This window comes from Musca vetustissima, unplaced genomic scaffold (assembly GCF_032173495.1).
Source record: "Musca vetustissima isolate MV318-11 ecotype Yass unplaced genomic scaffold, APGP_CSIRO_Mvet_v1 utg11625, whole genome shotgun sequence".
NCBI lineage: Eukaryota > Metazoa > Arthropoda > Insecta > Diptera > Muscidae > Musca > Musca vetustissima.
Window position 1 is genome coordinate 341,291 of NW_026885638.1, and position 12,466 is coordinate 353,756.

Genomic DNA, 12,466 nt, shown 5'->3' on the forward strand with positions numbered 1-12,466 from the left:
TGTGTGAGAGGAAAACGAGAAGAAGAAAAACAAGAAATTGATTAAAATAACAATACTCATTAAATCGAGTGTGTGTGTTTCTTTGACAAATTACAATGGGGTTCTAATTTGAATTCAATTTGGGGTATGTAATGAAAAACTTTCGATATATATATATATATATATATATTGTATATTAAATTTGATATTCCGTTTGCGGAGATCCTATAAAATATATATTTTCGATCAGAATAAAAATCGATGTGGATGTTGACTGAAGTAACTTTAAACGGCATTTACATTAGAACTTTTAATCTACTGTATGAGGATTTGCCAATGGAATTGGCATTTAAACCCACTGGTTTAACAAAATCCAGTGCAATGTAAACGTCCCCGAAAAACTATCAAAACAAAAACTTGTGTGCTATGTTTAGACATGGTGAAGACTTAAAATCGGAAGGTCGCTAAAACTGTAGCATCGTGTTAAAAAATTATATTATACTAGCATTTCAAATAATTATTAAAACAGTTAATACGTATACACATTTTTATATTAGATTCGAGAAAAAATCAGATGTCACCTCTTTTAATGTCCTTTAAAAATGTTTGCAATTTTCCCAAAACTATTTCGTAAAGAATAAATAAGAATAAATAAGTCAAAATTAAATAATTATAATACGAATTTAACTTTCTGCTTCATAAATTAGTTAATTTCTATGTTAAAGTGTTTGAACATTAACCATGGCACCATGCTTGTGCTGGTAAATGCTAAAGGGAGGATCTAAGGTTATTTCCAAACAATATCAATCAAATTGCTATAACTTTTATAGATGAGGAGGGGGTTAGGACAACATCCAACAACGACAACATTCATGTACACAACAGTTTCAATTTGTTTAAATGACAATAAGTTTTTGTATTGTCAACTTCTTAGAAGAAGGATTGTCTTTGAGTTTATCTACAAGGAGACGTTATGGAGGTATGGGTTAAGCAAGTACATTAAGAACTGAGCAGGATAATATATAGAGAGGCGGACAGCGGCAGGTAGTTAAACAATTTTAAAACAATGGTAAACAATTGTAACAAACAAGCAAACATAAAATAATAATATAAACTAAAATTTACGACAAAAACAAAAATTTAAATTGACCTGGACGCTGTAAATATACAAAATTATGATTTAATTGAAGTCTGTCTAAAAATTGTGTTCACCCAATATTTTGTTTCAGTCTGCTCACAAATTTAATTGTCCTTTAACAATAAAATGTAAACCTATATTTATTTGTTTTGTAATGATTAAACCCGTTAGAATTCAAAAAAATTTACGTAGAAAAATCCAATCATTTTGATAAATTTTACACAAAATAGAAATAAATTTCTATAGGGACATTCAGATATAAATATAAAGGAAAATAATCTAAAGGATAAACGGTATAATCTACAAAGTTGGACTTACCATTTATGAAATATTTTATGGAACACTTGCTATAAGAACTTTTAAACCTTTATTTTTTTATTATATACATTAAATTTAAATTTAAAGGAGTGGAAAATGATCGGCAGTTTACTACTTTATGATGCTTTTTCCAATGGACTTTCGTTTGTGAAAGATTTTGGGCAGAGAGAAAAATCATGTTGTAAAATATATAAACTTTATTGAAATTCTTTCTTTGTAGTATTCAAATTTCTTGGCAACTAGGGGCATATATATGTGTATCCTATCCCCCTTGGACCAAGAAAATCTAGAATGACAATATATCCTGTACCATGGAGTAGTATACACGTAGTACACACTATTTAATATACAAAAAAACAACAATAAATAATTAAAATAAAACATAACACTGATCAAATATCAAGTAAAAAAAATAAAAATAAGGTTATCTTATGGAAAAAGATTGAAGAAATTGACGCAGAATTAAGTCAATTTAACTGATTTTGTTTTCGATACAAACATATTACATCATACATAAAGTATTATTTTTAGAGATGGTTATCAACAATTTATATCCTTTATAATAATTACATTATATAGTTATTAGGACATAAGGGAGAAGAAAAATACTTGAAAAAAACTTCAATAACATTTCTAATAAACTCAAGTAATAGGTTGCTTGATTATTTGACATTTTTTTTTTTAATTTTATTAAATTAAGGAATGTCAAGATTTTTCACATTATCGGATTTCAAATATTTTATTCAAATACTACTTCTTCAAATTCAACGATTTTCAAAAACTTCAATAGTATTGGAGGGTTATTTGGGATACCATTTGTATTTTGTTATTGCAAAATAGGCGTAATCCCAGTTTGGACAAATTTATGACATTGCCCACCAAGGGATAAGGCAAAACTTTAAGAAAAGTTTTTTTTTTAATTTTCATTTGAATTCCAAAAGAATTTTAAAATATTTTCAATTCTTTACAGAAAACATCCTGGCAGGAATTTGTTGTGACGAAAACCCTATGGTTTTTGTAATGATCGGTTAATATTTAGGGGAAGAAATGGACCAAAAACATTATTTTTGTCTCTTTTTTCGATCGCTCTAGCGGCCAAAATTATAACCCTAACATTACGCAGAGAGATAGGTCTGACCATAGAATAACCATGACAGTTTTAATTATGATCTGTCAAAGTTTAGCGACACTTTTGTGTGAAAAAATAGATAATTTGTATTCTTTGGCGAATTATATTTACTTTTGAAGGATATATACTAGAGGAGTGGTTGACCTTTAAATTGATACCATATTGTATGATACATATTGTATTGATATTCTATGTGGGAGTTATATGTAAATATTTACAGAGATTTACCTATTGTCATTATTATTGCCAATGTTATGGTCAAGGACAACGCACAGTGGGAAAAAATGCAGATCAAGCGTATGTTTATCGATATTTTGGGTAAGAATAGATTTAGATGGACAATTTTAATTATTTTATTAACAAATTTGGTAATTTTTTGTTTTATTAACCCACTAAGTGCCGATTTTTTTTTTTAGAATAAAATTAAATTTTTAGGTGAAAATTACTATTTTGAAGCTTTTCAAATATTTTTTAATAAGCAACATTTTTTGTTATAACTAATAGTACTCCTAAAATGGGAGCTTCTTTCAAAAATTCCGAAACATTTGGAGGGTAAAAAGTGGGTTAAGGGCAAACACTATTGTTATTATATATATATATATATATATATCTTTATTACTGTTAACATTATATATCTAAAACATTAAATTATATATATTTTATAAAATTTAGGCATTACTTATTAAATACTAATCACATTCAGAATCCGAGTTTTGATCTGAATTAGTTGGTAGCATTGGATCCTCCAGTAGCTTAAGGACTTCTTCAGATATTGGCTAACTATATCGATGGTTAAGAGATGTACCACGAGACAACCTTGATATTTTTGGATCAGAAGAAAATAGCAAACTATTGAAAAGATCCCTCGTGGTTTCCTCACGACTCTTTTTTCTGGTGTACAGTTCCCTGTAGTTCCGAAAGTCCTTATTTCTGGATTCCATGGCTTCTTCAGACAACATTCCTATGGGCAAAACTGCACATTTAATTATATCAACTCCATGCCCTAATATTTTGTGTATGCTTGAAGGCATATAGAACCAAGGATATAATTCCATGAAAAGAATAGTAGTCAATAAGTTTTTTAAATGACTCTACGTTAATAGCATATTCACAGGCCATGGTTGAATGGATGATACTACAATTTTTTATTAATTGTTCACCAACACTAGTTATCGACGATGCCAAGCCAGGTTGGCTAAAAAAGCCGCCTAGCAGTATTGCCATCGTTTGTTGTTCCGTATACTGGCTTAGGTGTTTCAACAATAATTTGCATTTCTTCCTTCAAATCGTTAATGATACGTGCCTTCTTTTCTTCGAAAAGTGACCGATCGGAGCTATTAAGTTTTGACTTTTTCAAAACTAGTCTGTATGAAATGTGCAAATTTACATTCTAAACATCGAATCCTTGCATGTAAGGTAGACATGCCGTATTCGTATAAGTTGATGTTTGGTGTTAATGACGAAATTTTGTTGTAATCATTCATTACTTTTGGTGTTGCACCGTAAATTCCACATGATTGGGTAGTTGATATTATTTCAGGGTTCATAAAGTAGACCCTTTATCTGCGGTATTTGAGAAGACTCTTACAACCGATTTCGTTGTAATTTCAATTTTTTTCAGTGCATTAGTTTAAAATCAATGTTTGAGGAAGCTTATTTAAATACCCTTATTTTCATACGCACACCCATTACTCTGGAGCCTTAGGACGGACATTTTGATCTTATTTTTTTCTTATCTGCTATGCCGTGATCTATTCCAACTGGAGCATTAGGACGGACATTTTGATCTTATTTTTTTCTTATCTGCTATGCCGTGATCTATTCCAACTCATATTTGATCTGTTTTGGTCGGACAATATTCAGCGGGTCAAATCAACCAAGTCCTTTCTGTGTAAAATTAAAAAAAGTTGGTGTTCCGACTATACTGTTCCGCTCACTGGTTTTAATTTCGTTTGCAACACCTTGAAATATTCACCGGAGACCCCACAAAGTATATATATCAAAATACGCATGTCCATCTGTGTGTTGAAATCACGATAGAGATTGCATTATTTAAGATAAAACTATAAAATTTTGCACAGACATTGCTAGTACTCCTAAGATGTTAGGTATTGCAAATGGGATGTATCGGTCCACGTTTTAGTTTCACGGTATCCCCCATATAACGGTACCTCCAGTATTCGGTATTTTGGAAATTTTGGACACGTTTTCCAACAATCTTGGCTATCATTTTGTATTTTGGTTTCTCATTGTATAGCACATCTCCATTCCAAATATTATTAATACTGACCCAAGTTTCAGGATATCCCCATAAAACGGTACCCCAATATTCCAGGGATTTTGGATACGATTTTCCACCGAATTGGCTGTAATTTGGTATTTTGGATTATCATTGAATAACACATATCCATACCAAAAAAATGTTATATTGACCCAAGCTTCAGGGTAGCCGCCATATAACGGTAACCCGTTATATGAGTTCTCTTTCTATATCACATTTCCGTACAAACAATTTTTAATATTGAGCCACGTTTAAAGATTTGTAATTTTGGGTTCTCATTGAATAACACATATCCGTAACAAAAATGTTTAATATAGACCCAAGTTTCAGGGAATCCCCATATAACGGTAGCCCCATGAATTGAGTATTTTTTGGAATTTTGAACACGTTTCCAACCAACTTGGCTGTAATTTTGTATTTTGGGTTCTGTTGTATAGAGTAACTTCGGGTAATGTGGACTATGCGTCTAATGTGGACCACCCCCATATTTCAGAAACTGCTTAAAATATATCAATGCCGCCTAGATAAATGTTTTCCTAATTAGTGAAAACAAACATCAAACTTGGTTTTTAATAAATAATTGCATTTTTGAAAATGTAGTTAAACTCTGATTTGAAGTTATATGGTTTTCTTGTTTTCTTTATCAAAATTATACGTTTAACTGTAATTACAATCGGTGATTTTTAATTTTTATTCATTTTTGATGCCGATAATTATTTTTATATAAAAATATTCAATGTCGGGTAATGTGGGCCACTATAAAAAAGTGGACCTTTCCATGAGGAAACATGGGCGCATTTAATATGCGAGGAGGTATTCTATCGTCTTAAAACTCGATATATGAAATTATAGCTGCTTCGGTTGGATAATAAAACTAAGACCTTCAAAATACCGTAAATGGGGCGGTACCCTTAAATGGGGGCTATTCCAAACGATGAACCCATATATTTTTGCATTCACTGTTACCCAAGGGTGCAATAAATTGAAATTTACCACATTACCCACACATACTGGTCCACATTACCCGCCAAGTTATTTTTATTCGCAGTTTTGAGTTTTGTGAAATATAATGCAATAAAATTTTTATAGACAAATATATATATATATATATATATATATATGACCTGACATTTTTCAATCAAATTGGCTGAAGTTTGGTATTTTGCATTCTCATTGGCTGTCAAATTTCACCAACAAAAAATATCAATATTGATGTCCGGTTTATTATAGCCCCATAAAACGGTAGCCCTAATATTAGACCATATCATGTTCATATTTTTTCACGTATTTTTCGGTTTGTCGAAGGTGCTATAATAACATGAATTTTCTCCTAGGAGCCCCCATTAATTTTACATATTTTGATTGACATCCTTATGATGGAGGATATCGTTTCTGAATTTTGCATACTCCAGATGTTATTTTTAAGAAAATACATATGACACCCTAAATACGATTGATTCATAACTCCGAACTGTATAATCGACAGATGGACGAACATACATAATTAGACCGATTCAATTAGAAAAATGACGAACGGAAAACTAAAAGGTGGGTCTGAGGTCAACATTTTGTTGTGTTACAAATTATTGGGCTACATAAACTCATTTCATTCACAACTCGATAACACACTCTTCATAATTATGGCATGGACAATTATATAGATGTTTTTAAAAAATATATTTAAATGTCATTATGCAATTGCAAACTTATCAGTGTTTGTTTTGTTTTGTTGGAATTTGGCACTGGCGCCTTGATTTCCTTTAAAGAGGTTCAAGAGGTTCAGTTTATGAAAACGTCACCGGTATTATATAATATGTCTTTTTAACGCTATCGAAAAGTACTTCCAATTTCAATTTAAGATTGAAAGCCTAGGAAATTATTCTGTAATGAAGGTATAACCTCTAACTAAATGTGATTCAACCAGTTTAAGCTTTTTAACAATATTTTTATTTTAAATACTGAAGAGCAATCAGTTCCTAATTGGATATTCAAAATTGTATTAAGGCAAATATTGTACACGTTTGTTAATCTGAAAATTGAATACTGTTAGTATCACAAACAGTTATACAAATAACACTGACAACTGTCAAATGACTGGATTAAAAGGGTGAAGCACATTTTGGCAGACATAAAATCAAAGCAAAAAAAATGAATTACAAAAATAATAATAAAAAATTAAAACAATAAACAAAAAAAACGAATATTTAAAAACACAAATAAATACAAACAGACAAAAAGGAATAACAGAACAGATGAAATTCTTTTAAATAGCTTACCCTGGGCACAGTTATATTTATCAGTCCCCAACAGATTTTTTTCAGTCCCCATGGAATCTAATCATGTCATTTTGAAGACAGGACAGTGTTGGAAAATTTTTGGTTTGCGCGATGGTAGTGGTGTTGGTTGGGTGTTGATGATTATGGTGGTGGTTGTGTTTGTGGTCGCGATGTGTAATAATTTTGGTGCCAAGTACATTTCGATGGATTTGAATGTCGATTGTGTTTGTGTGTATGTTCGGACAGGTTGTGTTGTGTACATGCGAGTGTTTGTGAGAACGAAAAAAGACGAATATTAGATAAATCCGTTTATTTGTTGGTTATTGGTGGTTAACATTCAAACGGATTTCCATTGGATTGCAAATTACGATTTGGGCCAGGAATGGTTATGGAATATCATTTTGAACATTGACATGGGGTCAGGTTGTGGGTGACAACACAATGAAAGGAATGGTGCAGGGGTTTTTGTTTTGTCATCATTGAATTGTGTGCGACCGACGTATCGATCGATCACAAACACAGGCACATTCGCACCCACACACACAGCACCGAATTCATAAAGTGCCGTGTTGTTGTTATGTTGACAAATAAATTATTCGATTTAATGAATAAACATTGGTTTGTCGTTTTGTTTTGTTTGGTTTTCGTTTTTATTTTTTGTTCGATTTAAAATATAATTATTATTTGTTTGGCGAATTTGTTTGTTGTTTGTGTATTGTTCATTTCATTTGTTGTTGTATATTTTGGTTTTTAAATTTAATTTCAATTTGTTGTGTTTGGAAAACGAAACAAAAACACATAGTCAAATCAAACAAAATAACAATTTAGGAAAATCGTAATGGGAGAAGAATAACTCAATCAGTGGGGGATTTTTAGAATTTTCAGGGGGTAATATTCGATGGAATGAGTACAAAATTAATATTATTGATAGGCGAAATAGGTGCAAGTATAAAAAAACCAATAATATTTGAAGTATTTGAAAAGAGAGAAGTTAAAAGTAGAGAATAGAAGAAGAAGAAGAAGAAGAAAAGGAAGAGAAAAACAGTTTATTTAAAACAAATAAAATAAATTATCAAAATTATTATTTTTTATAGAATATATCATTTATCTCTAAATGGTCTAGAATGGAATGACAATATTCGAAGGAGTGACAATTCGACATAGAGGACTAAAACGGGCTAGAGATAATGAATTCACTGTACGGCGAATATGTCCAAATAGGGTTTTTCAAATGGGTCTACTTAATGACTAACTGTATGACTTCATACCTTGTAGATTACCAGCCAGTTCACTTTTATTTTTACATCATTGTATTGAAATATGATAACTTAATTCGACTATTTGTTTCACATATATACATAATAATTTACATAACTTTACAAAACTATAAGGAGCAACCATTTGAAGCTCATTTAGAATAAATAAGCTCAATTTACAAATCTGTCTCAATGGATTTTTAATATATGCTACTAAATGATTATTATACGCACTACAGCTAGTTATTTACAGTAAAATATTGTTTCAATAATTCAATTCGTTTTTGAAGTTTTATAATAATATACACAAAAATTTACAATATATAAAACTAAAATAATTTCATAAGTTAATAATAATAGGGCATATTTTAAAATATTCAACATTTTATGAAGAAAATGTTAATGATACATTCTAAATATATATGATTACAAATGCGTTATAAGCCATACCTTTGGCTGCATTAAAATAATCATTCGAAATACAAGATCCAAATTTAAAAGTGAATAAGTACCTAAAAAATGAAAAAGTTCCCAAATATTTATACCCTTCACCACACTGTGGTACAGGGTATTATGTCTTTGTGCATATGTTTGTAACAGGCAAAAATAATCGAGATAGACCCATGGTTCCTTTTGAGAATATGCATAGAATCACTTTCTGAGTCGATATAGTTTTGTCCGATTTTATGTAAATGTGCACCATAGTTCCTATATATATCTCGATTTGCACGAAATTTGGCATAAAGTACTGAATTCACCCTAAAATGATGTGTGTTAAGTTTCGAGAAAATCGGGTCAGATCTAGATATAGGTCACAAATATATTTTTGTCCCATATAAGCACAAAGTCCTATATATATCTTTCGATTTGCACGACATTTGGCATAGGGTACTGAATTAGGTATAGAATGATATGTGTTAAGTTTCGTGGAAATCGGTTCAGATTTAGATATAGCTCCCATATATATTTTCGTCCGATTTTATGTAAATGGAGTACCAAAGCCCCTATATATCTTTTGATTTCACGAAACTTGCATGGTGTACTAAGTTAAGTCTAGAATGATGATTGATGATGAACCTGAAAATCGGTTCAGATTTTAATATAGCTAACGTATATATTTTCATCCGATTTATTTACATTAAATGTTGCACCTAAATCCCTATATATCTTTCGATTTCCACCATGTTTGGCATAGCCTACTAAATTGAGTCTAGAATGAGGTGTGTTAAGTTTCGAGAATATCGGTTCAGATTTAGACAAGTTTGTCCTATTGACACGAAATTTTGCACAACGTACCAAATATATTTCGAACGGGTGTCTGATTGAGATTATATTTTTAACAGTGCGGCATACTGAGTCGCGTGTATCATGTTTGCTATAAATCGATTTCCTTAAATCTGATTAAATTTAGCATAAATTGACATCACATGAAATTGTTAGGATACATATATACAATATACATATAGTGGTGAAGGGTATCATATATTCGGCCCAGTCCGACTTTGCTACTTTCCTTGCTGGTTTTTTATATAAAACTTGGGAAGTCATTTAATTTTTAGTTTGGGGATTGCTAACCCAGGCTTTGATTGCCTGATCGAAAGGTATCTAAGGATTGAATAAGTGTTTCAGTACCGACATTATCCCTCGATATCAATTCATACATCTAAAGTAAGTAGTTTCTAATCGAAGGTGCTTTCAATTTGGCGTACCACTTCGTGCAAAGCTGTTTCCACTGATCATTGGGGTTGTTCCTCTTAATCATTGTATCGACTGTCCGTTCCATAATTTTGAGTAAGAATGAAGTTACTTTTATTGGCCGATAGGATTTTGATGTTTACTTGCCGGGCTTTGGTATGACGGTATAGACGGAAATACCGAACACATCCTCTATAGTTAAGGACTCCCTATGGGTGTGCCGAAATTTCGATATGGTCTATCCAATGCTAATTTTAGGACCGAACACCTCTTCTATAGTTAAGAACCCATAGCGATTGTAGTGGTGAAAATTCGAATTACTTTATATAATTTCAATATTAGGACTTCATTAATTTATGAACATTTTCTAAAAGGTAACGTTCCGAATAGAAATAGATTCTTCAAAAAATTGTTAATGGCAAGATCATGATCACGATGATTATAAATTCGGTCAGCTGAGGATGTCTGATACACAATAGGAAGAATCCTGGTCAATTTGGCCATAGTTTTTGCACCGTAAGCTCATTAAGCTAACTCGAAAGAGAAATAATATGCGTAATAGGTCATCGACAACACCGAAAAAAGAAATGTTTGATACGGTTTGCAATCCTGCGGTGTCATTGGGCCATGCCCTTCACCAACGAAGCCAATCGTCACGTTTGCAGCAACGTGTTTTCACCCGCCAAGAATCCTCAATGGTAAATAAATCACTTTGGACCACACCAAAACTTGGTAAATCCCAAATTACAGACCTTTCGCGGTATTATACGAAAGTGCAAAACTTCAAAGCTCTGCCTTTATGAACACGTACCTCATACAAGAACAAAAAATATACTCCATTAAAACGCTGCACGTCGTTGGTTATGATTGAATTTTTTCTGCATTTTTTCCACAGCCGACAAGTATCATTAAATGCTCTGAGGTTTAAAAAATACCTTGACATATATATGACTTTGGAACTTTTTTTATGCTTGTTACAACAGACTTTGTCTCGTCTAAATAAATTGCTTTGTCTATTTCAGTCTGTTGGAGACAATTCAATCTTCATTTCAAATACGAGGGCAACCAGTTTTGGCGTTTGGCGTCAATTATCAATGGTGATTTAGATATGTCCATGAAAATATCAAATTCGTGTAATTCTTTTAAGAATACGTTTATTTTAATCTCACCTAAAAGGAATGGATCTGAGAATTGAAATACAAATTATTGTGCTAATATACACGTTGAAATGAGTTCATAAATACTAAAGGTCACATTAATCCTGCTCATTTTGGACTTTACTGCAACGGTTGTTACAAATCTACTCAACACTTGTTCCTTTAGTTTCCACAATTGTTGCTGTTGTTCCACTGGTTGTTGTTGTTGTTTTCATCTTAGCCACAAAACAAACAAAAAACTAAATGAATTTATGCCATGTGTGGCAGTGAACTAAAAGCACGTTCCTACAACTTCACTAGGGCTCTCGGGTTTCCCCTTTTGAAAAATAAGAGCGCGGACAAAACGTTGTAAAAGCTGGAAATATAAAATTAACGATTTGTGTGTTCCTAGAGTAGCAAACGGGTTTCAACTTCATATAAGAAATTTACTTTATACAGTAATAAAAGTAGTTTGATTATTTAATATTTCAAAAAGGTCAAAAGCACTCACGTTGTAGTTCTGTTGTAATACGCATTCACCCCTCGCCCACTATAAAAATCTTAGACATCCTACCCACAACGAGACTTTATCATAACACCAAAGAAATTTCTTTCTTTCCGACATTATTGTGAGTCTTGTTTCAGTTTGTGGCAATAAATTCCATGTGATGGAAATGCATGCTGGCGAGGAGGTTGAAACGTTGTTCCGCCTTGGCCAACAGCCATCAGTTGCCAGCATATGGCAAATGTGAAGCTTGCACTTTTCACACATTCTCAAGATGGCTTAAGACATCTACTTCATCCATGTGAACACACACGCACATACATTTATACATATTCTCACACCCAATGCCATACGTTAATGTTTATGTGCATGTAACACACACACACACTCTTATATATGTAGAGGGATAAGTGTTAATATACACAATTGTACCACAATTTCCTTTGTGTTTATTTTCATTACGTATGAAGTGGCAGTTGTTGTAACATTCAACCGATTGTTGCAATTTGTTAAATGTTCAACATGTTTTTTTTTCACACACATACATACGCCAACCGACATTTACACTTTACTCTACATTAGGTTGTAATGAACTATCATTTTTGGTTGTAGGCAACTTTAGGTGCGAAAGATGCCACAGAAATAAATCTTAGAGATTATTTACAAAAAAATTGCATTAGATAATGAATGATATTCTGGAGACAATGCATCTCGAGTGTATGTTTCATGTAATATACTTGTATAACTATATAT

The 12,466-nt window shown here is 31.8% G+C and overlaps 1 protein-coding gene across 2 annotated transcripts in view; it reads right to left on the reverse strand.

Annotated features, from left to right (window-relative positions):
- Positions 1 to 12,466, reverse strand: part of LOC133332854 (transient receptor potential cation channel trpm) — a 95,930-nt gene that overhangs the window by 65,136 nt on the left and 18,328 nt on the right. Inside the window, exon 2 of one of the 2 annotated variants that reach the window (XM_061541223.1) lies at positions 7,122 to 7,178. The exons of the other annotated variant lie outside the window; for it this stretch is intronic. Within the exon in view, the coding sequence (XP_061397207.1) occupies positions 7,122 to 7,178 (57 nt within the window). The remainder of the gene's footprint in view (positions 1 to 7,121; positions 7,179 to 12,466) is intronic. 2 annotated transcript variants of the gene reach the window in all.